This window comes from Microplitis mediator, chromosome 3, assembly GCF_029852145.1.
Source record: "Microplitis mediator isolate UGA2020A chromosome 3, iyMicMedi2.1, whole genome shotgun sequence".
NCBI classification, from domain to species: domain Eukaryota; kingdom Metazoa; phylum Arthropoda; class Insecta; order Hymenoptera; family Braconidae; genus Microplitis; species Microplitis mediator.
The window spans coordinates 17,750,750-17,776,297 of NC_079971.1; the positions used below are offsets into that span (position 1 = coordinate 17,750,750).

Sequence of the window (25,548 nt, forward strand, 5' to 3'; positions counted from 1 at the left end):
TTTTTTATAATAATTCAAAAAAATTTTATCAATTTTTTAACTTCCCGCTAAGAAAATCGACGATTTTCGAAAAATTGGGCAGTTATTGTTTTCACCCCGATTTGCGAAAATCGAAATTTCATAAGATGTCGACGTTTTGAGGTCCTAGGAAGCTATTCTGACTATTTTCAGAATGATGTCCGAGTGTTTGTATGTATGTATGTGTGTGTGTGTGTGTGTGTGTGTGTGTGTGTGACCGGTCTCTAACTTTTTAAATAATGAACCGATTTGGATGGTTAAGGCGGCAATCGAAAGAGCTTGTTGGCCATCAACTTTTTTGAAAATTTCAGATCATTTGATCAAGTAGACTCGAAAATATTGGCGAATTACGGAAAAAAAATTTTTTTTCTTTAGTTTTTTATTGACTTCTTAGAAACGAGTTGAACGATCGACTTCAAAATCTTATCAGCTCTAGAACTCAATAAAACACGTCGATTGCCGCCTCAACCATCAAAATCGGTTGATTCGTTCGTGAGATATCGCGGGAGAAAGAAATGCCAAAAAACGGTTTTTTGCGAATATCTTCGAAACGACTCAACCAAACAATTTAAAAATTTGATCAGCTCTAGAACCCAATAAAACACGTCGATTGCCGCCTCAACCATCAAAATCGGTCAATTCGTTCGTGAGATATTGTGGGAGAAAGAAATGCTAAAATCGGTTTTTTTCGAAAACAATGGGATACAAAAGTATTTTCGAGCTCGAAAATGTATTCACAACAATGTTTTCGAGCTCAAGGAGCTCAAGGAGCTCGAAAACAGCGGGAAGTTTTGGGGCTGGCCCGCAGGGTCAACCGATAGACAGATTTTTTTTAAAGTATACCGAATAGAAAAACAATATTACAAATTAAATTTGTAAAACAATTGAACCGTTTATCGCAAAATATAAAATTTAATCCATCATTTTAAATATCAATTAAAATACCGTTAAATTCTCGTATTATAGCAAAAAATGCATGAAGAAGACGATCACAATAATCTTGAATTACTGATCTAAATGCCATTTCAGCTATATAGCCGGACATATTATCTTCTGACCGTCCATAACGAGGAATATCTGCTCTAGCCGTTCACCACAAACGTTCTATGTTTTGAGTGTGAGCCCCATTATCGGGATTAACAAAATTGAGAGAGTGATTAACAGTCAAATGCTTGAATCCTTAAACAATTAATTATGATTAAAAAAAATTCTGATAAAACGTTTTGACAATATCTGATACTGAAATTAACAGACATCTGACAATTTTGCAACATGTTTTTAAACAACTAAGTTCTAAAAATAAAACAAAAAATGACATGTTCATAATATTTCAAAAAAAATTTTTTTTTTCAATTAAATTGTTTAACACAGAAATATGAAAATTAAATAAAATAAAATCACCTTCATCTTCTAAACAGTCATATGCCCTCCAGCAGTCCAATATAGTGGTTCCAGGACATATTTTCTTTCTGATTATTGACAGTAATGTTTCTTTTTTTCTATCAGGATCTGCCTCGACAAAAAATCACCCAAAATCTCTATCGGTTCCTCCAAATAACCACTGTCCATCGATGATTCGTCCCCGATTATATTTTTTTTCTCCGAATTTAACTTCGTTTATTTCGACGATTTTACTTTGTCCCTCTATCTTATCAGAAGAGTTTTTAAATGCCCAGTATTCAAGATCTTCTTGAGTAAAATAACTCTAATCACAATATGTGACGGAAGATATTTCTAATTCTTGAATCATGAATTCCTGATAAGGAGGATTCAGGAGTAAATAATTAGCAATAAATTGATAGCCGGTTTCAAGTGTCAAATGGGCATTTGCAAACCACGAATCATCTCTCAAGGAATTTTAAAAATTACATCTTTTCCTCACTTTTTTTTTATTTTCGGTATAATAAAATTGTTTTTGACACCGCCATATTAATTTTTTTATGGTTAATTTACAAAAATTATTACATGATGTACAATTTCATTTCTTGTATTATACCTGCATGGTCCATTATATATTAGATAGAACTATCTCTACAACCGAATTTAATAATTGCATCAAGTAAATTAATACGACAATTTAAACAACTCATTGCTTCTAACCACTTGAAAAAAAAACAAAAAAAAACCAAAAAAAGGTTTCGTAATAAAATATGCCACACACATGATGCTTGAAAAAATACAAAAAATACTATTTTATGAAAAATAGTATTTTGCTTTTTTTTGACATATCATATGTGTGTGTCAACCCAAAAAGAAGAGTACGTAATAAAATATTTAACACACTTATGATGCTTGAAAAAAATTGAGCTTTATCTTTCTCTTGGGCAGTATTTTTTTCTTTGTTTTCTTCTTGTTCTTGTTCTTCCACTGCTTCAGCATTTTCATTTTCAGATTTTTCATCGTCCTCATGTTCAATGATACGATGAACGGCGACTAAGTATGCCTAGCATTACGATACGACTATTATCAAATATCATCTCAAACTCACAATTCTTATTAGTACTTGTGTTATCTTCTTCTTCACTGTCTTCTTCATTTTCGCTAATTGTATCAATTAAATCGGACAGCATTCGAAAATTTTTTGCCTTGCACCCGTTACACGCTTTCGTACACTTCATGCCAACTTTTCTGCACCCACATAACTTGTTGCAGTTAAATAATTGAGCAATTTATTTATTTATTTAACGCCAATTGACTTTATACTACAATAACATAACGATGTAAATTACATAATTATATAGCATTAAAAATTCAGAATAATAATAACATTATTTGAGTGAAATTGATATGTGAGAAAATACATAAAGAAAAAAGAAAAAAATGAATCTCCAGTTGCCTCAGCGAGCTTTCGACCGAGTTCTGTGCGATCCTTAGGGTATCCCACAAACAATCAAGAGCCCACCTTTTCTGCAGTTCTTAGCAACTCAACCCCTACGTTTCAAGACTCCTGATGAGTTCTTATGAGAGTGGAATCATATTCTACGATACTTGAAATATGAAATTCAATAATAATAATAATAATAATAATAATAATAATAATAATTTTTAATTGCCCTGCGCATAGTCCTCAAAACCTCCGCGCAGGGCTTACCCTCACCTGGGTTAAGCAGAACTGCCTCCGGACGTTGCCTCCTCCTCGGTCATCGCTCCTCCTTGGAAGCTGCCGCCACCGTATTGGGTGCTTATCTTGTGTTTTTGGCTACTTGCTTGCTGACCTTGGACGAGTCCTTTTTTTTCTTCTCTTCAACAACAATAGAACCATCGCCTGACTCTATTGGGGGCTTCTAAGGTGTCTTCTTAATGATTAAGGCAGCCTCTAGCTGCCCTTTGGCCATCTCGGCCTTAGCTTTCTTTCTCTTCTTCTTCTTTTTTTTTCTCCTCATCGGAGCCAGACGACGTTAGTTGCCGCTTCTTTCTCCGGAGCATCGATTTTCTTCGAAGAGGCAGCTACCGTGGCAAAAGTTTGTTTGACAGTTTGCGTGCTAACTTCAACTTTTGTACTGCCTCCTACTACTTTCGTCGCAGGTTTTTATCGGAGCAGAGCTACCATACCTGAGCCATCGTCCGGCTTAGACCCTCGATATGTAGAGATCCTGATTCGTTTATAGACAAAAAATTACTTTTACAGTCTGAACAAGACTTGGAGTAGAGAGATTTCGAAATGTTACAGAATAATTTTTCAGGTATGGATATATCTTCTTCAGCCAGATCATTTTCTTCTTCTATTTGAATTCCGTCAAAAATCAAATTCAATTGGGCATTTAAATTTTCATCAGTATTTCCAAGGTGTAAAACTGGCGTTTCGTCTGTTTCTATGTCAACATAATTTGCATCTGACGAATTGTGAAAATTTTTTGATGAGGTTATTGAATCGGCTGCAGTAAGTAAATCTTGAAGTTGGATGATTGTTGGCGACGTTTGATTCTCACTATTTGTTCCTCTAAGATTGCAATCGGAGAATATTGTTAAAATTGACGTTTTAAACGCACTGACAAAGTGAGTTGTCGTTAACTTATGATTACATCCCTGTAAATTTTTAACTAAGCCAAAAAAGTTCTCTAGTCCGTCTTGAGTTAAATGTCTTAAATTTATCTTAGCGAATCGTTTTTTAAATAGGAAATTATTAATAAAGTAGCGGGAGTTGGTGTAGATATTTGTAATCCGTCCGGACGAAAGAATTTCAACGACTTAATCATTTGTCTTGCCCTCGGCCAAAACTGCCAATGATAAGATGTTGGAGTTACATAAGTTCTTGTTGTTGACTCTTTTCTATCACCGCCATTCAACTTACAACCATTCAATGAGTCAATAACTCTATCTTAATATTGGATGATGCTGTTCGTTATTTCTGCAGTTTTACGTGTAATTCGATCAGCACATGCCCAAGCCTTTAACCGTGCAGCCGTTGTTTGGCTTAAGATCTGTGAGGCAAATCGTACAGCCATTTTTACTTTACTTGTTGGAAAAATATTCTCATCTTTCAAGTGGCATTGCGAATCTTCGAAGAAATAATTCACTAAATCTCCAATAGCCTCGTTTGCCGTCCATCTCGATAATATGTCCAGGATAATCTCGCTTACTTTTACGAGGGTTTTTAGAAATCCAAGTTTCAAAGCTGCCAGAAAAATTATTCTTCAAGGTTTTGATTAGATGTGCGATGTCAAATATTATAAAAATCTTTTGAGCATAGTTTTTAATTCAAAAATAATTCCTTTCGTCATTATTAGAGGTTTCATCACGAAGCAAATTAAATGCAGCTCTGTTTGTAGATCCCTGATCAGATATCGTATAACAGGGTATATCTCAACCTTGCCAAGTTTGGCCCCTTTATTAATTGATGTTAATAAGGGCGCCACTGGAAGATAAGACTCGGCCTTCCAGAACCGGAGATGTTATAATTTATAAATCAGGGTCGTTGAAAATATATAAGAGTGAGGAGATTGAGGGATTAAATTAATTTTTACACAATTTTAATTAATATAATTTTAGATTTTATTCACCAAATCACAATTATGCCCACCGGGCTTTTCATTTACTTATAACTATTTTTAACACTATTGCCCACCGGACTTTTATTCTTATTCTAACTAAATAAAATTTTGTCCACCGGACTTTTATCAATTTCACGAACGAGTCCCCTGGACTTTTACACGAAATGGCCACCGGCCTGATCCCCTGGATCTTTTATTAATTACGACGAACAAATGAGTCCCCTGGACTTTTATACGATATTGGCCACCGGCCTGATCCCCTGGATCTTAATTAAAATAGTCCCCTGGACTTTATACGAAAATGGCGACCGGCCTGATCCCCTGGATCTTAATAAAATTAGTCCCCTGGACTTTATACGAAAATGGCCACCGGCCTGATCCCCTGGATCAAATTAAAATAAAACAAATTGGCAACTTGCCATGATCCCCTGGATCTATTATTTTAAAACGTTTCCACAGGAAACTTAAATTTTCTCTTCACACACACACACGTTTTACATTCTAGTCCCCAGGACTGTATTACACTCACACACACGTTTACAATTTATTCTTTTCCCGATTATTTTACACGCACAATTTTATTTAATCTCGATTTTACTTATGTGTCCACTGGACTAAATTTCTATCCGTAATTTTTAATGATTTTACAATTTTATAACGACACTTTATCAACATGATAATTTTATATACCTTCAGTTTTTCGAATATCAAGTTGTTGAGTAAGAATTTACTGACACCGAAAAACTGCCGCCAACGACTGACGCTATCTCTCTTTTATCCATTTACAACTAGTCTTCACGTTAATAACAAATTTATACAACAAGAACTGATTTCCATTACTAATAAATTTAATTACTTATATCCTTATTCTTTTATCACTAATTTCACTACACTTTTAATTTTCCTTTAATTTTCAGTTTTGTAAATTTTGTATTTTTATATTTTTCTTATTAAATAAAATTGATTTATTTATTATTTATAATTTCTTAATGACTAGATTTATTATTTATAATTTCTTAATGACTAGATTTATTATTTATAATTTCTGGCCCTCCTGCCGAGAAATTGACTTTCTAATTTAATTTTAATTGTTAAGAAATTCTGGCCTTCTTGCCGAGAATTTATCAGACGGACCGCGTGTAAATTTATTTTGGATTCTGTTCTTCTTGCCGACAATTTGTATTTTAATATAATCAAATCGGAAATGGCGACTGCTCACGAATTAATTCAATTATTAATTTTCAATTAGTTAATTAATAATTTGTGGCCACTTGCCGACGATTTATTTACCTCTGTATAATTTTTCTTCCCAAAATGAACGTGGCGTCCTTTATTCCTTTCCAGCCTTCCTGCCGATTTCCATTGACCCGTTACTCGTTCTCCAACAAATTGATTCTCCTCAATAATTCCTGTGCGGTCACCCGTCCAACTGTTCTGCCGGTCCGTCCGACTGTGTCTGTTTTTCCTTCGTGCACTCCCTTATCAAATCTAAGTTCGCGATCATTCGGCCCTTATCGGAAAATCCACCACTCCAACTTATTTCCTTATTGGGTCTTGGGGACGAGCCCCTTAAATTAGCGCGCCCGGCGACAAGTCGATAAAATAGTAACGCATATGGGGTACTATGGGTAATTAATCAACCGCGGGAAATCAGGCTGATTTAAAGTTGTAATTTTAAATATTTACCCCGTTACAATCGCAGCAACTGGTATCATCCCTACAGCCACTACTGCCATTAAAATTTGCACAAGCATAGATTTTAAAACGTATGTATTCATTGGCTTGTGCGTGAAATGAAACGATAATGGCTGTTTCCCTGATTCGTTTATTTGCTGGAGCATAAAAACAGTCGCATGATCTGCAAGCTCTGGTTTTGAACACCATTACCATCATCATGGTAACCACTTACAGAATCACTACCGACTGTATAGGACAATCGTGGCTTAATACTAGTTTCGTCGAACACAATTGTACAATATCGATCTAAGGGATCGGACATCTGTTGGATAGCTTTCCTTAAAGCTTCAATGATAACGTCATTAATGCCCACGTTTAAGTTTATAGATAATTAATTAATGTAACGGGGCCGTTAAGCCCACCTCCGTTTGACGGGAGGCCGATACCTCGCCCTTTTGGGCATACTCGCGTTGCGAAATCCCTATTGTGTATACTGAATCCACCATATATTATAAAAGCGAAATATGAGCATAAGCTCACACTAACTTACCCTTTAGGCATGCACACGCATGTGGGTGTCTCACCAACAACCACCACGAGACCGACCTCATTTGGACCCAAACACTCCTCCCATCTCAGGAAATAGAGATACTCTGGTCGAAGTGGGGCTTGGAATGGATCCCCCATGGTACCAGACTTCCAGCTCTGGTCGACTGCTTGCCTAGGTGTAGTGGTGGGGGGCAAGCTCTTCCCCAACCCATAAGGGCTACCTCCACTTAGGAATATAATCACCAAGATTTCAGACATGCCATTATACACACTTGCCCTCATCCATCACCTAGTGATCTCTAATCTACGAGTTTTTTTATGGCCGCCATGATGTTTTAAGTTTATAGATAAGAAAGCACGTTTTAACGTACTTTCGCTGGGAAGCAACATATAATTCATCATAAACCGATAATACTTTGGAGAACGTTTGTATATGCCAATGGCAAATAAAATTTCTTCACGTGTATAGCGATCTCCTCGTGCTTTCCGGTTTATGTTCCTCTTTTCTAGACCTGCCAGTAGTGAAAGCCCTGGACGTTGGTTACTGTCTTCTCTACACCGGCAATTTTGTAATCTGGTATTCGGCAAATCATAATCCTTTGCCATTTTTAATATCACATTGTCTAAATTTTTCGTTTTAGTACGTTCTTCCGCTAAAAGGTTCAAAACTGCTGAAGTCTGGGGAGTAACTTCAGCCCCAAGTATTCCAGCTTCTTGATGATGTCTAAAATATTTTATGAGGCCTATTGCATCAGTACTGTGGTAGGATCATGTTTTATGATACTTGAAATATGAAATTCAATAATAATAATATTAATTTATTTAAAACCGTAAGATGGACGGAGGAGATTGAAGGGTTCATCTATCATGGGAAATTGCCGCTCTGGTCAGGATTTGGCAATCTTCCATGATGTCGCTTCTTCTGCGAGTTTCTTCTTCGTAGTATATCTAACGGCAACTAAAAATAATTTCAACAAATTATTATTAATTACAAACGTCAATTACATACGGTTTTGATAAGAAAAGATTGGAAAAGTGAAGCATTTAGAGCGAAAATTTTAAAAAGAAAAGTATAAGGGTAAGGGTATAATATAATTCTGACGTACTTACGAAACGTTACCATCCGAAATACTGCAAAGTTTCTAATTTTAAATAATTTTTTATTCAAAAGTATTATCTTTTATCAAGTTATTCTACATGTTACTAATGTATTAATAATTGGAGTTAACTATAGTCAATTTTTTTTTTATTAACTTACGAATGAGACTTAATTTAATTACATTAACATCATTATGTTTTAAAACGATAAAGTATATTATATATAATTCCAATACACATATTTTAGCTAATAATATACATAATTACTAATTTCTTAAAGTATTTTTTAAGTTTTTCTGTTTTTTATAATTATTTAATACTAGCTCTACTTTTATAATTAATTCCTGAGCTGATAAATAATCCATGGCATTCAAATTTTGCCATAATATCTTTATTATTGAATTGGGCTGCTTATTCCTTAATTTCTTTACATTACGTAAAAATTCACCCGTTGTCATATTGTTATTTCCTTAAACACTCCATCGATTTTGACTGCAACATCGATAGAAGCAATTCATTTCATGAAAGAAACAAATTTATTCCCATCATTTAAAAATTTGTATTCATTATGTCCAGTTTTAATTCCATTTCTAAAAAAATTTAAGATGATAAATAAATATCGATATGTACCGGATTTTCGTATCCTTTTTGCTGGAGGTTCTTCCAGTCTTGAGTCCAGGCTTGTGTTGAGGCTCGTTTCCAGGCTTATATTCAAGCCCGTATCCAGACTTGTTGATCTTTTTCTCTTCTCTGTTTGCACTGCGATGCTTTTTAATTTTCGGACAGGTAAAACAACAGCTGAAAATTAACAATTTCAATGATATTCCTATCATCAAAGATTTTTTAATAATAAAAAAGAAATAGATTGCAACTACGAGAGTATACTTACAAGTTGTGGGGACAATGATTTGCGACGAAAAAAATTGAGACATTAAATAAACTCGTAACGATGAACTATAATCGTCAATTGTAAAATGACAGCTACACACTTATTTTTTTTCATGAAGTATATTGCTATCTAGGTGTAGAAAATCTTCAACTCCGACCGCCTGGACCCATGCAGCACAACTAAAAAATATTTTACTATTAAATATTGTTATTATATTGTTTTATATCATACATTGCATAAATTATTTTATACAATGAATGTTTACATTTGTATTGCCTGACTCAATCAAAAAGTTTATTAACTTACATTTCTTGTTCACTCGGAAAGCGATGAAAACGACACGAAGAATTTTTATGATTTTGACCACAAGATATAATGCAACACGAAGACATTGTTTTATGTTTTATTTATTTATGACACGAATCGATATTGCATAAAATTTTATTTTTATATTTGACAGATTTACGACCACACATATATGCATATAAATAGCAACAACAACAATATGGCGCTAGTAAGTCATAGAGCTGCCAACTACACGATATTAATTTTGTAAAGTTTCACTTTGTCAAGTTGACGAACTAAACCTAACCGACTCTGACAAAATTGGGTATGGTGGGGGGTCAGAAGTGCTCACCGCCTGCTCCTGGATAAGGCTCACGGCAGATGGACGCCCGTTTAGCTTGTCGGCTCGACCGACTCTCCCTGTTTTAGCTACTGTCCTCTGGTTATATATTTTTGGCTCGATTATTTTCGGCAATTATCGGAAAATGGCCTTCCCACTTAATTAATTTTAGGACAGAAGTCCGAGCTTCTTCAATTAGCGCACCCGGCGACAAGTCGAAAAACTCAAACGGGTACTCATTAGAGGTTACGCCTTGGGTAACTGACCAGCCGCGGAAAATCACGATTTTCCTTGATGGTAATTAGATTTTACCCCGTTACAATTTTTTTTTCAATTTCTTCAGCCAATTCGAAAACTGTAGAGATACTCAGTACACCGCATAGGCATGTTTCGGAGTAAGACAACAAATACCTCCCACAATATCAACAGTATTTGTTAAAATAATCCAACACAAAAATATACAATATTATTTTGTGATTTTATTTTAATAAACTACAAAAAATATACTTAAAATATTTATTATATTTGTCAATTTCTACTTAGACTTTTTAATTTTGACAACTCAGCTGTCGAGGCGAGTAACCCGTGCGCACATTTGACGACTTGCAGAACACTTCGAGGCTATAAACCATAATTTTGAATTAATGTAACGGGACCGAAGTCCTCCTCCGGTTGACAGGAGACCGATACCTCGCCTATATCAGGCATACTCGCGCTGCGTAGCATCTCCATTTCTGACCCAGACGACACTCTCACTCGAAAAATATAATCAAGTAACGACTAAGGTGGACATTAACCGGAGGTATAATCAAAAATCCTCATTGCGCGTGGTATCTAACCACAGCCACCACGAGTTCTACCTCTCTCGGACCAAAGACTACTCCCATCTCAGGAAATAAAGAGACTCTGGTCGCAGTGGGCTTGGAAAGTGGCCCCCCGTGGTACCAGACTTCCAACTCTGTTCAACATGGTTGCGTAGGATTAGTGGTGAGGTGCAACTTCTTCCCATACCCTATGTAAAGGGCTTCCTTCACTTGTTTCTTTCGGGTTCCCAATAAGCTGTTATCCGCTTGTTCATCCCATGATAGATTTTCTACTTTCCCGAGCTGAGACATACTCCAATTATTCAAGCCAAATCAAAGTTTTGAGTAACTCAGGGAAGCTATAAACCATAGGCACAGAAATATTTTGTCCAATGCATCTGTTGTTTTCCAAGTTGGAACATTCTGCTCTTGCCAACGGAAAAGTATTTGGGCATCACCGACTTTTTCTCTCAATTGCCGTCCTGAAGTCCAGGTCAATGAAGTCTGTTCATTCTGATCCGTCTTTCCTGAGAAGACGCCCAGTTTTGTACACATTCATTCATCCATTCTTTAACACATTCTCTCACACACCTAACTTAAGACTGACATTCCGAATATGCAGAGTCCCCACAAAATGAGAGCTTACACACTCATACCCAGATGCTCTGGCGACACCTGGGTGGATGCCAGATGAACCGCGATCTAGTAGTCTTTTCCTTCTTCTTGTTGTTGGAATTGGCTGCTTAGTTTTTGGTGGAGACAATTTTTTCTGAAATCATTAAGGACTCTAAGGGAATTCGGGGATGAAGCAAGAACCCAACCGATTTGTGGCAACTCCGGGACTCACTCTTCTGTGTTCTTGAGCACCTCACGCTGAGGCTCGAAATCGATGCATTCTAGCAGTAAGTGCTGAACAGTATTCCTCCCTTTGTTGCATTTGGAGCATTTGCGACCATTCATGTATGATTCCCCGGATGTCGCAAGATAATTTGGGCTCTCCTTTTTTACTTTTAGAACCTCTAATCCATAGTTGTCTATAAAGTCTTCTAGTGTTTTCCTCTTCTCGTTTGTCTCTGGACTCCATCTAATAGACCTAACGTTTGCGTCCATAGCAAATAAAACCCTTTGCCCCCTCAGTGCTTGAACCACTTTTTCTGGTTGAGTGATGTGAATTTCAATGTTGTCACGACACTGGAAGTATGACGAGACCACATAGAGAGAAGTACCAGGACCCACTCTTTGAGTGGGTACGCAGTGCGAAGTGCTCAGTTGAGAAATTTGAATCATTTCACAGTTTGAATTCGTTAAGCAAATAACTGCAAATGGCCTTTCCCTTGTTATGACAGCAATTTGCACACCACCGCCAGAACCGGGTATAATGAAACCTTTGTCACTTGCTGCTGCGTATGGCTCCTGTGCAAGAAAGACATCAATATATTCCTCCTCCCACAAGGCATCTATCTCCAGTGTTCCGGCCCTATCGTTTCCCAAGATCGCCTGCAAGACTCGAAGACCATCCGCCTGAATACCTTTTTCACCTTCTTTACTTGTTGTCGGATTTGGTGGTGGTGGATTTTCGTTTTGCGACACGAGCCATCTACTGTGTTTTCTTCTGTTTCGAGCCCACCATGGGCAATTCTGCTCGACCCCGGGTACGTGCCTCGGCTTGTGCCCCGCGAACAAAATCTCACGTCTCATTAAGTTAATTCTGCACTCTCGCATGAGTGTCATTGTTTCTCGTTACGCATTTTCTGAGTCAATGGGCCGCGTGATTCTACGCGTGCGCGTCCGCGTTTCCCGATTCTCGTGCCGACGATTTGCGGGGGTACAAGAAGGTTCAATGACCTAGGCAACACGGTTGGCTACTCTGATATACCTTCGAATGAGTGTGATGTTTTTCGTCGTTGATGAAGTCCTTGCGTCCTCGGCGTTGACTACACCATGGCATTCCTCTTGCACGGGGACCAATCCCGCACAATCCGAACGTTGATCCAGTTTAGATGCGGAATTATTAAGGTACGAAAGAATAGCTATGTTTGTTTACTTTGTTAAGTCGCTAAACTCCTGGTTTTGGCTGTAGGGAGAAAAAAAACCTCACAGGAAGATTTACATCAACCCGTGTTGTGCCCGTGTAATGTTTTCTGCCCGCTGAAAAACAGTTGCACTCTTGATTTTCCTCTGACACTTGTCATTTGTTTATTAGTAATTTTAAATCACTAATTTTACTTATTTTAGTGACAGTTATAACTTTGTGATGAAGTTATATAAAAATGAGTGTAAATAATAAATAGTATTTTCTGTTTCTGCTTAATCATGAATTAGAATCAAAATTTACGGTCACGCTAATAGTTGATCGCATCATTGGTCTTAAATTAAGTAGTTTCTGCCTGGTTGCTGACACTGTAACTTGCGATTCCAATGCAGATAATCATAAAAAATATAGTATGTGACACAGAATGAAATACTATTTTAGACTGCGTATGATATCAACCCTCGTCTACGGTTTGAGCAGCGAACTTCACTCTAGTCCGAAATCGTCTTATTTCATCATTTGTCACACAATGTACTATTCTATTAAGTAACTTATCAATAGTATATTACATACCAAAGAAGGAAAGTAGGGCATTCCAACCCGCGTGTACAATTGCCTACCCGAGCCGAAGGTGAGGGTGGCAAACACGCGGACTGGGACTTCCTCCGTGGGGTGTATACGATTTTTCACCAGACCTGCACCAGAAAGTCTAAATTTTTGCCTCTGTCTGCGGGAAAAATGGGTCATGTGCTAATTTTTATCATTTGTTTTCTCATAATGGAAAAGAACGATTTTCTTCCCTCTAAACAAGGCAGGAACTTAAACTTTCGGCGCAGGTATGGTTAAATAATATTTCCTTATGGTTTTTACTGCACAAATTTGTTATAGCTGTTCTTACACAAATTCAAATTTTTATAATAAGTTTACTCTTATATATCTATTTTATCTCCAAGTAATAGATCAAATTTATTTGTTTACAGTATTTCTGAACCTGATCAAGAAGTGGTTTTAACGCTAATTGACACAGCTTCGACGGAGCTTCATCATATAGCTGAACCTCATCTTTCATCGAACCATGAGCAAGCATCAACAAACAATCTCTCTCAATCTATAATATCTCCGGATTTTGAAGGCAATATAAAATCGTCCTTACCTGAAAGTTCAGCAAAATTGAAAATATCAGAAGTTTCAACTACTAATTTAACTGTAGATATAAATATTACTGGTTTTGATGAATCTTTATCCACAGAACAATCTGCAGGATTACAAAATGATGAAGCCCTGTTGATAGTCAGAGCGGAACAGAAGCCTAAAGATTTTTTACAAACTCATGAAAATTCCCAAGTCGATAATCTTGACAAAGAATCTTCTATGTCTGGAGAGTTTGAAGAAAGAACAACACAAACTACTCTTGTTCCAGGAAGCTCTGATGAAACAGCTGGAGTTATATTAGATAGTTTCGTTGGATCAGGTAATTCTGAAAATCACGAAGATATTCCGTCATTTAGTGAGTGGGCTCAAAAGAGACTAGAAGAAGCTGAAAAAAAAAAAACTCATCCAAATGTGTCAATACAAAATCTTGGGATACCAAATCGTAGTGCCGGAAGTATGAAAGTTAGGTCTAAAAACTACGCGTCACCTGATTGTGGTGCTAAAATAACTTCTGTGAATCCTGAAGCACGAAGTGCTCGAAGTGTTTTAGTATCTACAAGAGACGAATATATGCTTAATCCTTGCACTTCAAAAGTTTGGTTTATAGTAGAACTTTGTGAAGCAATTCAAGCAAAAAAAATTGAACTTGCAAACTTTGAACTTTTTAGTTCATCGCCAAAAGATTTTTCGGTGTTTGTAAGCGATAGATTTCCTACCAGAGATTGGAGTCCTGTAGGACAATTTACTGCAAAAGATGAACGAGACATTCAGTCATTCTCTCTTCAGCCTCATCTCTTTGGAAAATTTATTAAAGTAGAACTTCATTCTCATTATGGTAGTGAACATTTTTGTCCAATTTCGTTGTTTCGGGCTTATGGAACTAGTGAATTTGAAGTACTAGAAACAGAAACCGAAGTACAAGAATCCTTGAAGGATAATAATGATGATGATGAAGATGCTGATGATGATGATGATGAAGAAGATGATGATGATAGTGAAGATGATGATAATATTAATAATAGTGATGATAGTGAAAGTGATAGTTTTCTTAGTGAAAATAATCATGATGGTAATGAATCCAAAAATCTTTTTGGAAGTGCTAGAGATGCAGTTATTAGTATTGTAAAAAAAGCTGCTGGAGTTTTAGTAAAAACAGAAGATTTAAGTTTAAATAATATTACTAAAATTAAAACAAACATTGTAAATAATATCAACAACGTATTTTTAAATTGCATGACACCAAGATACACAATTTTGTGTAACAATTGTACTGATAATTATTTTGCAAAAGTTTATGAACTTATTAGTTGTCAATTGCAATACCTTAATTCTATTCTTAAAATAACTTTTATTAATCGAACTATAGCGGAAAGTGAATTATGTGGATTTAATGGAGTGAATTTAAATTTAAATATAAATAATTCAATTGTAAAAAAGAAAACTAAAAATGTTAATATTGTCAAAAATCGTTCTATTTCATTTTTAATGTCTATTTTTAAACCTGAATATGTTGTTGCTCTTTGTAATATTTTTATGATGAAAGAGCAAAAACTTTCTTTGAACTCTAGTTTTGTTTTCTCAAGTAACTTATCAATGAATGATGTAACACCGGAAATAATTTCTTTATCATCTGAATCTAATGCAAAAGTGCATCAAATGTCAATGACATGTTCATCTGATTCTGTAAACTGTAAATCGTCAGTAAGTTATCTTAAAGAGTCTCAATGCCATTCACAAGAAACTTTTATAAAAGACCATATATTGAGGACAGAGCTTAAAAATTCAAAAATACTCAATCCATCGGAGTCTAAAGATATTAATGATAAGGGAACTTTACATATTACACCTACTAAGACTTTAGTTAAAGAAAATATAGAAAAAAAATCTGCTGCTTCAATCCTAGAACCAAGTAAAAGTCCTGTAGAAGAAACCATACAAGCAGAAGTTATAATTCCTATTCCATTAACAAATTCTGAGATCGGTACATTTAAAGTTTCTGAAGAACTCTCGTTAACGGATACACCAATAGAATTATCAACTCCGACATTAATTTCTCAAAGTATAAAACATGAAGAGAATACTTATAAGTCAAATACATTAAATAGTGATAAAGAAATGACGAAACTTGATTCTAAAATTGTAACCAGAGTGTTAGAAGAAAAAGATGAAAAGTCAAAAGAAAAAGATCAAGATGATATTAAATTAACTCCTCAAGATCAACTAAGTCTAGATACTCTACTTCTAGATTTAAAAGCTTTAGAAAATGATGCATCAATCCAGGGATCAACTGCATCAACCGTGAACCAACCAGCGACTAGCTCAACTCATCAACAAAAGGAATCTGTTTTCTTAAGATTATCAAATAGGATTAAGACTTTAGAACGAAATATGTCATTATCAGGCCAGTATTTAGAAGAATTGAGTCGTCGTTATAAGAAACAAGTCGAAGAAATGCAACGTTCACTCGAACGGGCTACTGCTACTATAGGCGAAGAATTAAAAAAAAGTGAAGAAAGAGAATCGAAACGTTTAGAAGAAATTACGGCACTTCGAGAAGAAATATCGAGTTTGACTGAATCAGTAGAAACACTTTTATATGATAAAAATAGTTGGAAAAATAAATTAACAACATTCGGTCAACATATAGTTTTAATTTTTGTTGAAATCACGATTCTTATAATAATTATTTCATTTTGCCGGAAACCAAACGATTTAGAAAATGTTACGGCAAAAAAAAATGTTTCAGATAAAGGAATTACACGAAGAAAAAGTGCTGAGTTAATAACAACAGGTTCCATTAACAAAAGATATAGAAGACCTAGTGAAATAGTTTCACGAATTAAAGGAACCTATAAAGAATTGATGATTGATGAAAGGTTAGATTCAAGAAAAGAGAGGAAAAAAAAACGAAAAAGAGATTCTTTGATAAGATTATCGTCAAATATCGAAGTAAATAAAAGCATTATACCAAAAACAACTTTTTTAAAACAATCTTCATCGATAGATTGTTCTACTTTTGAAAATTTAGATATTAGTCAAATTAAAAAAACTGATTTAACGTCAGATATTACTAGCTCTCCATTAAAAAATCAGTCATTGACTCATAACGACGATAATGCTGTAAATAATATATCAAAAAATCGGATAGCCATAGATGAAATCGATACCGCATCATTAGATATAATAGTAAATAAATCTATCAGTAATCAAGATTCACCAGATATTTATGATGATTTTGATAATGAAATTTCAAAAAGCTCTCCAAGGGGTTTTAAAATTTTAAAAAATGCTAAACTTCATTCTCCATCTTTTATGAAAACTGCATTTCGTTCTCGAAGTAAAAGGGAAAAGTCAGAACATAATAATTCGCAGCCTACTCAATTAATTTCTGATAATTGGGAAAGTTATTCTCGTACTTCTGGAAGTTCGAGATCAGGCCAAGATAGTCCATCAAGTTTAAATGCATTTTCAGATTTAACTTCTGTAAATATAAATGGAAATTCTACTAGAAATAATGGACATAATATTGCCAGTGATTATTCTGCTAACGGTCACATAACATCTACGTCTGAGATAAAAATAAAAAAGGAAGGAAGTCTGAGAAAAATGGTTAAGAAATTATTTTGATTGATTAATCTTCATACGTCAAATAAAATCATCTGGATTCTAAGTACGCCTAAAAAAATTGGCAATAAATTTGCAAATTTTTTATGTGTACTGATGATACTATTGAATCAAGCAGCAACTTTAGTAAATACTATCAGTATCTTCATGTAAAAAGATTACGGAACCTGTAACTGGGTAAGTTTAAAAAAATATGCTTCCGCATTTCTACTCATAAAATTAAAATATTCAGTGACAAAATAAAAATTGAAGCTGTATAAATTTTTGATTTCTAGTAGATATTTTATTACGAAAAAATAAAAGTAAATAAAAGTTTTTCCAATTGAAAGAAAAATTTTCCTACATCGGCTAGATTCTTTGTTAAATGAAAAAATTAAAGTTTCATTTATAAATAACAGGTTCTATGAATATTTACTTTTAATTTAGATACTTTTGTGAAATAATTATCGAGTTAAAAAAAAATGTTTTAATGTTTTATAATATATACATGTATAGTTTTTTTTATTGAATTATCAATTGTCATAAAAATTTTTACTAGTTATGTTTACATATTTAAAATATAAACATTCAAGTTACTCTAAAATTTGAAAAAAATTATAGAACAGATATTTATTCTTTGAGCTAATGAATTTCAGATTTCAGTACCAAAATTTCATTTTATGGAAAAATTTATTCAAATATTGTATTTGTTAAACGTTTTCAAGAACGTTATATTTTATTATTTATTATTTAAAAAATTAAATTGTCAAAAAAAATCTTAAACGTAAAAAAGAATTCATTTTTGAACTTCACATATATTATTTGACAAAAAATATAAAGCTCAAAGAATGTAGAAATGAATATCTAATATAAAATTGGCAAATAATGATTAATGTTGTAAATATTAAATATTTCAATCATTTGTATATAAGATTTAAAGTGAAAATTGATTTTATTTAGATCCACTACTTTTATTCAAAAAATTAAAACGGATAAGTCAATTTGAAATTTTTTTAAATCTCAAATTTTCGTTTATATAGGGTAGAAGTACCATTTGTGGCTACTGCTTCATTTTTGTTCATTTAATACTTTATACTAATTAATGAAAAAGTATCAAATAAAATTTCCTGTTAAATATTGAGATACACGGAGAGAAAAATATCGCCAGAATGACTATCCAATGCATCCTCAAATGGCGTATCGTCAGAATAACGATTCGTATACCTAATTTAGGAATGCTCTCATATTAATTTAATAATCTATAGTATCGTTAAAATAAAGATACGTATTTGGGTTAGGTTAAGTATTCGTTTATTTAATTTAACAATACGACGAATAGCCTTTATAACGATATGTAGTTTCGTTGATATAGGTATCTGTATCGCCAGCGTGAGGATCCGTATAGCTAAATTGGCTATACGTATCATCGTTCTCGGTTGCCGGATGCCTAAATACAGAGTTTGCGCAATAGTCATGTCAGCGATTCATAAAATGTCTAAAATAAGGATACGGATCGTCATTTTGACGATCCACTGTGAGGATACTCTGTATAGCTGAATTGGCTATACGGCGTATCGTTAAGTAAGATGACTATACAACGTATAGCCAGAATAGCGATACGTATACTTAATCTGGCGATATTTTTCTCTCCGTGTAAAAAGATTTTTAAATACAGTTTATAAATTAATTATGTTATTGCGTCTTCTACAAATTATTTGATTTAAATTTTCTAAGTGTCCAAAATGGGCCCTAAAGTGGCCAAAAACGGTACCTCTACCCCAGTTCCGGCTTTTCGAAACGATCTAATTTTAATCAAATTTCAAGTACAGTCGAATTCCATTAATTCGGACAATTTGTCTACAGAAGAGTGGAAATTTCCTAGAAATTCTGACTTATCGAAGGCCACTTCTCTTTTAAAGAGTGAACTGTACTAGTAAATTTTTTTTGCTGTAGGTTTTATAGTTAGAAAATTATTAAATATTTATTTTTAAGCAATGCCTAATGCTTAATACATAACTAAAAGTACCTAATACGTAAATAATATTTAAAATTATTATAATTTTTTTTTTTTTGTAATTTTTTATATAAAATAGTTTTCAGTTTTTTACTTTAAAATCCCTATTAAAAATGATCCTGAAGTTAACAGACAATTAGCAACTTTCGGATTTTTTTTCAACAAGTAAATTAAAAAAAAAAAAATGTGCGCATGTAGGAAATTAAAAAAGCTATAACAGGGGTTGGTACATCTCTCTCCATTACACTCAAGTCCACGAACGGTACTATCTTTGTTGCACTTGTGCAGTAAATGGAAAATTTGGCCGAGTTTTTCTCTTAAACAAACGAATATTGTCAAACAATTTAAGCGCACTTCGCTAGATTAGACAGTAGTGCATCAATGTGCGGTCTGTATTTGTATTTAGAGATTTTGTTTCCGAAAAAAACTCAGCCTAAAATATCTGATAAACCTTGTTGAGTGCAATTATTTAAAATATTTTTTTCTTTTATGGTTTATCGTTTTTAAAAAACTCAAAAAATCTTAAACGTCGGGTAAATTCATTATCATATTGAAAAATTCGAACTTTGTAATTTAATATTTTCAAAAATTTTATTTATGGAGAAAAAAATAAACTTAATAAAAATTTGTCATGTACATAACATACACAAAACTTGCGCTACCAATTAACATATTAGTATTTCATGATGCTTCTTCTTGCCTAATTTTTTAACAGGAAGCTATTGAAATTTTATTATAATTTTATCTATTGTTATGTTACGAAGGTCAATTAACACACCAAACAATTTTATAATAATTAGGTTCGATTTTTAACTTTTGAATTTAAAAAATCTTAAACGAAATTTATTCTATACTAAAAATTTTGCAACCCTCAATAAAAAAGGCATTAAATTTGAATTATTTTTATTGAGCTATGTAACTGCGAATGCATGAGTTGAATAGAAATGATTCAATTTTTATATTTTTTATTTATCAACTACCTATGGTTTAATTTTTATTCATAATGTTATCATACCAAATAGTCGACATATGTTCTTACACTCAATGATTTTGAATCTCTCAAGATAGTACTGCACGGAATCAAATCTTACTTTGTATCACTCAGAAAGATAATTTTTTTTTTTAATTATTTTAATTTTATGCCAGTATTGGGTTGTCAAATCACACATTTCTTACTTCTGAAAGAGTTAGAACATCTAATTTATTAATACAGCCAATCAAGAAAATTTTTTTTCAGATTGTTTTCAAAATAATTAATACTCCGAGAGGTAATCATAAGACCCGTATGCAACTCTAGGTCACGGTAAAATATAACTTTCTTGTTGTATTTTGAGTTACTGAATCCTAGCGTGTCAGTTAGAAATTTGAAAAATTAGATTTAGTTGAAACCATCAATGCAAACAAGAACTTTACCATTATGTCTCATATATAATAAGGGATATTTTTACGTACTATTTTACATAATTTTTTGCATCGAAGCTTCAAATTTTAATATCTACAGCCAGTATGGGTCTTGTGAAAAACTCTTGAATGACAAAATAAAATTTCGTTTTAAAATCGTACTTAGGAAATGCGGAAGCAGCAAATTTATGTACTTACTTTTTTTTATAATTATTAAAATTACTCTTTATGCATAGTAAAAAATCAAAAAATTTTATTTTTAGTTAAAAATTTAAAAAATAATGCAACAAAAATTTTATAGTATTCATGTCTTTAAAGATTAAAATTTATAACTTGAAAAGTAATGAATTTCCAATAGGTATTATTTTAAAATCTGAATAATTAAATCATTAATTCTTTTGAAGATTGTATAAATTTGCGACTCAGTTATTTGTGACATATTTATTTTTATTAATAACAATATCTATATAATAAAGAATTTTTTTTATAATAACAACAATTTTTAATATTTAATATTTTATAGATTAGATAGGAATAAATCGACATAATCTATTATAAATTAAATAATTGTAAAAAAAAAACCGATTACCAAAGAGAAAATTTTAATTGATGGAAATGTTATTAATTTAATTTACCTCTACATATAAAAATATATATACTGCAACTTTTTTTTTAATTTATTGGTCAATGATGAAAGTTGTTTTTTATCTTTATAATGTTATATAGAAATTTTTACTTATTTTTTTTTAACCAGCTCCGAAATAAAAACAAATTATTATTGTTTATAGTATTTAGAAAAAAATATTTCCAAAATTTATAGTCATAACAAAATTAGAAAAATAATAGTATATTATACATCTAGAGAGCAAAGTAGGACATTCCTATCCACAGGTATAATTGGCTAACACACGGATTGGGACGTCCTACCTTCCTCCATGGTGTGTATACAATTTTTTACCAGACTTGCACCTAAAAGTTTAAATTTTTGTCTTTGCTTGAAGGAAGAAAACACATGCGCTAATTTTTATCATTCGTTTTCTCATTGAAGAAATGAACGACTTTCTTTCCTCTACACAGGGCAGGAATTTGAACTTTCGGTGCTGGTATGGTAAAATAGTTATTTTCGATACGTATGCGGAACGGTAGGGATTCTGACGGCTTGAAGTGACGTCACGAGTTTGAGGCTATGGGCACTTTCTTATTAAGACCGGATATAGTACGTGGTCTTGATGAGAATATATCCATAAGCCTCAAACGCGTGCCTGCACTTCAAGTCTGTCAGGGTTCCTACCTTTGAGCATAAAGTATCGAATAAAATTTTTTGTCATATCAACGGCGGAAGTTGCATTTGAGAGAGAAACAGTCAAAAATGTTTCAAGTCGTGTAGGAATGTAGAGACAGATAGAGAGAGGGAAGTTACTTTTCGATACAAGTTCGAGGAAAGTTAACCAAACTATAGATTGCCAGAAATCGTATAGTTTGCGCCCTCTGCATGTTGCTTGAAAATTCAACTTTCGCGGTTGATATGACAAAAAATGTATTGTCTGCTACGCGTTTAGTAATAAAAATTTATTCATCAAATATTCTAATTTTAGATTATCGTTCAAACTAAAATGGATTTGATCTATTTTTTTTTAATATTCATTAAAAATAAATTTTAATTGTTTTAATAAGATGTCAAATTTTTTTATAATTTTTCAATTCAGATAGAATTATTTTAGTTATGATCCACATATTTATGAAAAAAAAAATGATTTTCATACGATTCACAATATATTTTTTTCTTTTTTGCAAAAGTATGACTACTAAAAAAATTTTTTGATCTCAAACATACCTATAAATCTTTCGATTTTTTAAAAAGCGAGTACTTTATAATTTCAATACGGATATCTCTAATTTCTATTACAATGATGTTCTAAAACTACAAATTTTTACTCTTATGAGAACAGAATATTCGCTCCGTGAATCACATGCGTATAAGGAATAAAATTAAAAGAATGAACATAACCCCAAGTTTAAGCTCAATCAATTACATTAAACTTTTCTTGTAACACATACTTGTTATGTATGACATTTAGTGTCTATAGCCGGCAGCTTAAAATATTAAATATAACACAGTGGATAATAACCAAACCTAATCATTTGAGGTGTGACGTCAGCGTGCGTAAAAATCTAGAAGTAAGTTATTGAGTCCATTGTTGAAAAATTTATCATCATATTTGTATGCTCGCTCAATAACCTACCGTCTATAGGTACTCATTTGTGTACTTTTCGAAAATTTTTTACAAAAGCAAATACATAAATCTAGTAGAATTACGTATAAGACGTTCATGTGTCGACAATATTGCCTCCAGCTCGAGTGTTAATCGTCACATATGCGTCCCACATAGTCGTCCCATCGATATCTTGGGATTTTTCTCCCACCACCATAATATTAGAAATAGGCGCATGTGCCAAAGCCACCAAAACCAACATTTGAAGAGTGGGGGAAGAAACCGTAGTGAGAAAAAAATCCCAAGCTTTCGTCGGAACGACTATGTATGATGATACTAAATGTATAAGCTGTTATTATGCCAGTCGCGAAGATACTACCTGTGCATAAAATAAATTAATTGTCAGTTACCGACTTCTCTGACGAATCCTAATGACGGTAATTTACCAAATTTTGCCATAATTTACCGTAAAATACGGCATTGTTGCGGCAAATTTACCGTAATCTGCAGCATTTTACCGTAAACGCCATATGCCTTTTTTATTTTTACAGTTTTTATAGTAGAATACTTCACTTTACGGTAAAATACCGCAGGCTTGCCGCAATTTTACGGTAAATTTACGTTCTCTTACTCTAAATTCACGGTAAAACCACCGTACTATCGCCGTGAAATACCGTATTTTATCTCAATGCCGTATCTTACGGTAAATTACTGGAGTTCACCGTAAAATACCATAACTCTTCCAAATACCGTAAATTACGGCAAATTATGGTTATCACCTAATTTACCTTAATTCGGATCCGCCAGGGTAATTACCATCTTATTAAACTTTCTATTAAACTGCCAAAGTTAGAGTTTGCTGAGAAACTCATACATAAGTAAAAAATTGATTACTAATTGATTGTTCTAAAACATCTTAGATTCCTTTTCAATTGATAAATACATTTTTGTTTTCTAAAATGATTTTTTATGAATATTTTTTAACACATTATCTAATTTTCAACATTGACAAATAAAATCAAATTAATTTTTTTAAATTATTCATAACATAGGGAATTAAAATATTTTATTTTGTAAAATCTCATTGAATGAAATTATGTAATAATATCCATATGAAATTCAATATAGATAAATGAAGAAAGAAAATAAATACTGTGATATATCGCCATACAATAAAATTTAAAAAAGCAGTGGAAAGATAATTCTATAGCTAAGGACTCATAGAAAAAAGGAAAATAATTACAAGAAAAATCAGTTGATCGAAAAGAAATTAAATGATAAGATATATATAAAATAAATAAGATATAATCTTTAAATAATCGTAATATCTTATAATTTACTTTGCATTTATAGAATAATCTGTAAGTGAATAATTTTAGTTATAAATAACTGATTAAGATAAAATAGTATAAGAGATTGAAAATAAGCAGAAGATTATTAATTTAATAAATTAGATAATTATTAAATTAATACTGATTTTTCATTTTGTTACTATTGTTAATCACTTGTTATGATATTTATATTCGTAGTTTTTGTATTGATTTTAATAAATTACTTACAAAACTTTATTAAAATTGATTAGTTTTCCATTCGTTTTAAAACATATTATTTGTAAAGATGTAAAATTGTGAGTAGCAGAGTTTATGAGTCAATTTTTAAAAAAGAATTTTTACATTTAATTACGAAAAATATGAAAAAACCTAATTAGATTACTTATAGAAATGCAGTAGAGAAATTATGAGTGATTCTGTATTTTACAGTTGATATTTGCTTCATAATCTTGCTATTAAATAATAAGATTCCATTTTTGTTTAAGATAAAAACAACTTTGTAAATATTAATATCTACGATTACGAAAGATTCTTAATAACTTAATGAGACAAAATAATATGAAGAATTGGATATAAAATATCCATATACTTGAATATTCATTATTTTCATAGGCTGTTATGTTATTTATTTGCGACTGAAAAAAAATTGTAAAATTAATAATGCAATGGTATTGTTAATTTACGTAAAATAAATTAATATAAAAAAGAATAAAGTAGTTGATAATTTTTTTATGTACCTATCAGAATTATCTTATTAATTTTATGGATCTATATATATATTTTTACAATAAACCTTTCCTAGAACTTTATCCCTAATACGCCAACTTTTCAGAGTATGTAAAAGATAACAATCTAACGTAAGATGGCTATCAAAATTTTTTACATTTTCTAAAATATTTACCGCATGAAAGACAACTATTTTCTTTAAATTATAAAATAGTATATAGTCATCCCGACGAAAGCTTGGGATTTTTTTCCCACCACGGTTTCTTCCCTCACCCTTTAAATGTTGATTTTGGTGGCTTTACACATGCGCATGTTCAACCGGCGCATGCGCTCAATCTAATATCAGGGTGATTGGGGAAAGAACTGGTAGGGTAAAAATCCCAAGCTTTCATCGGAACAACTATATTACAATCTCTCTCTCTCTCT

The 25,548-nt window shown here is 32.6% G+C and overlaps 1 protein-coding gene across 2 annotated transcripts in view; it reads left to right on the forward strand.

Annotated features, from left to right (window-relative positions):
• The window catches only part of LOC130664628 (SUN domain-containing ossification factor), a 38,337-nt gene extending 13,225 nt beyond the window's left edge, over positions 1-25,112 (forward strand). The window contains exons 4-5 of one of the 2 annotated variants that reach the window (XR_008989434.1): positions 13,663-17,635; positions 24,194-25,112. Coding sequence is in view for 1 of the 2 variants with exons in the window: in XM_057464627.1 (XP_057320610.1) it covers positions 13,663-17,461 (3,799 nt within the window). In the remaining variant the exon portion in view is untranslated. Of the gene's footprint in view, positions 1-13,662; positions 17,880-24,193 lie in introns of those variants that run through there. The other variant, XM_057464627.1, reaches the window with a different exon arrangement.
• Positions 25,113-25,548: the final 436 nt, after the last annotated feature.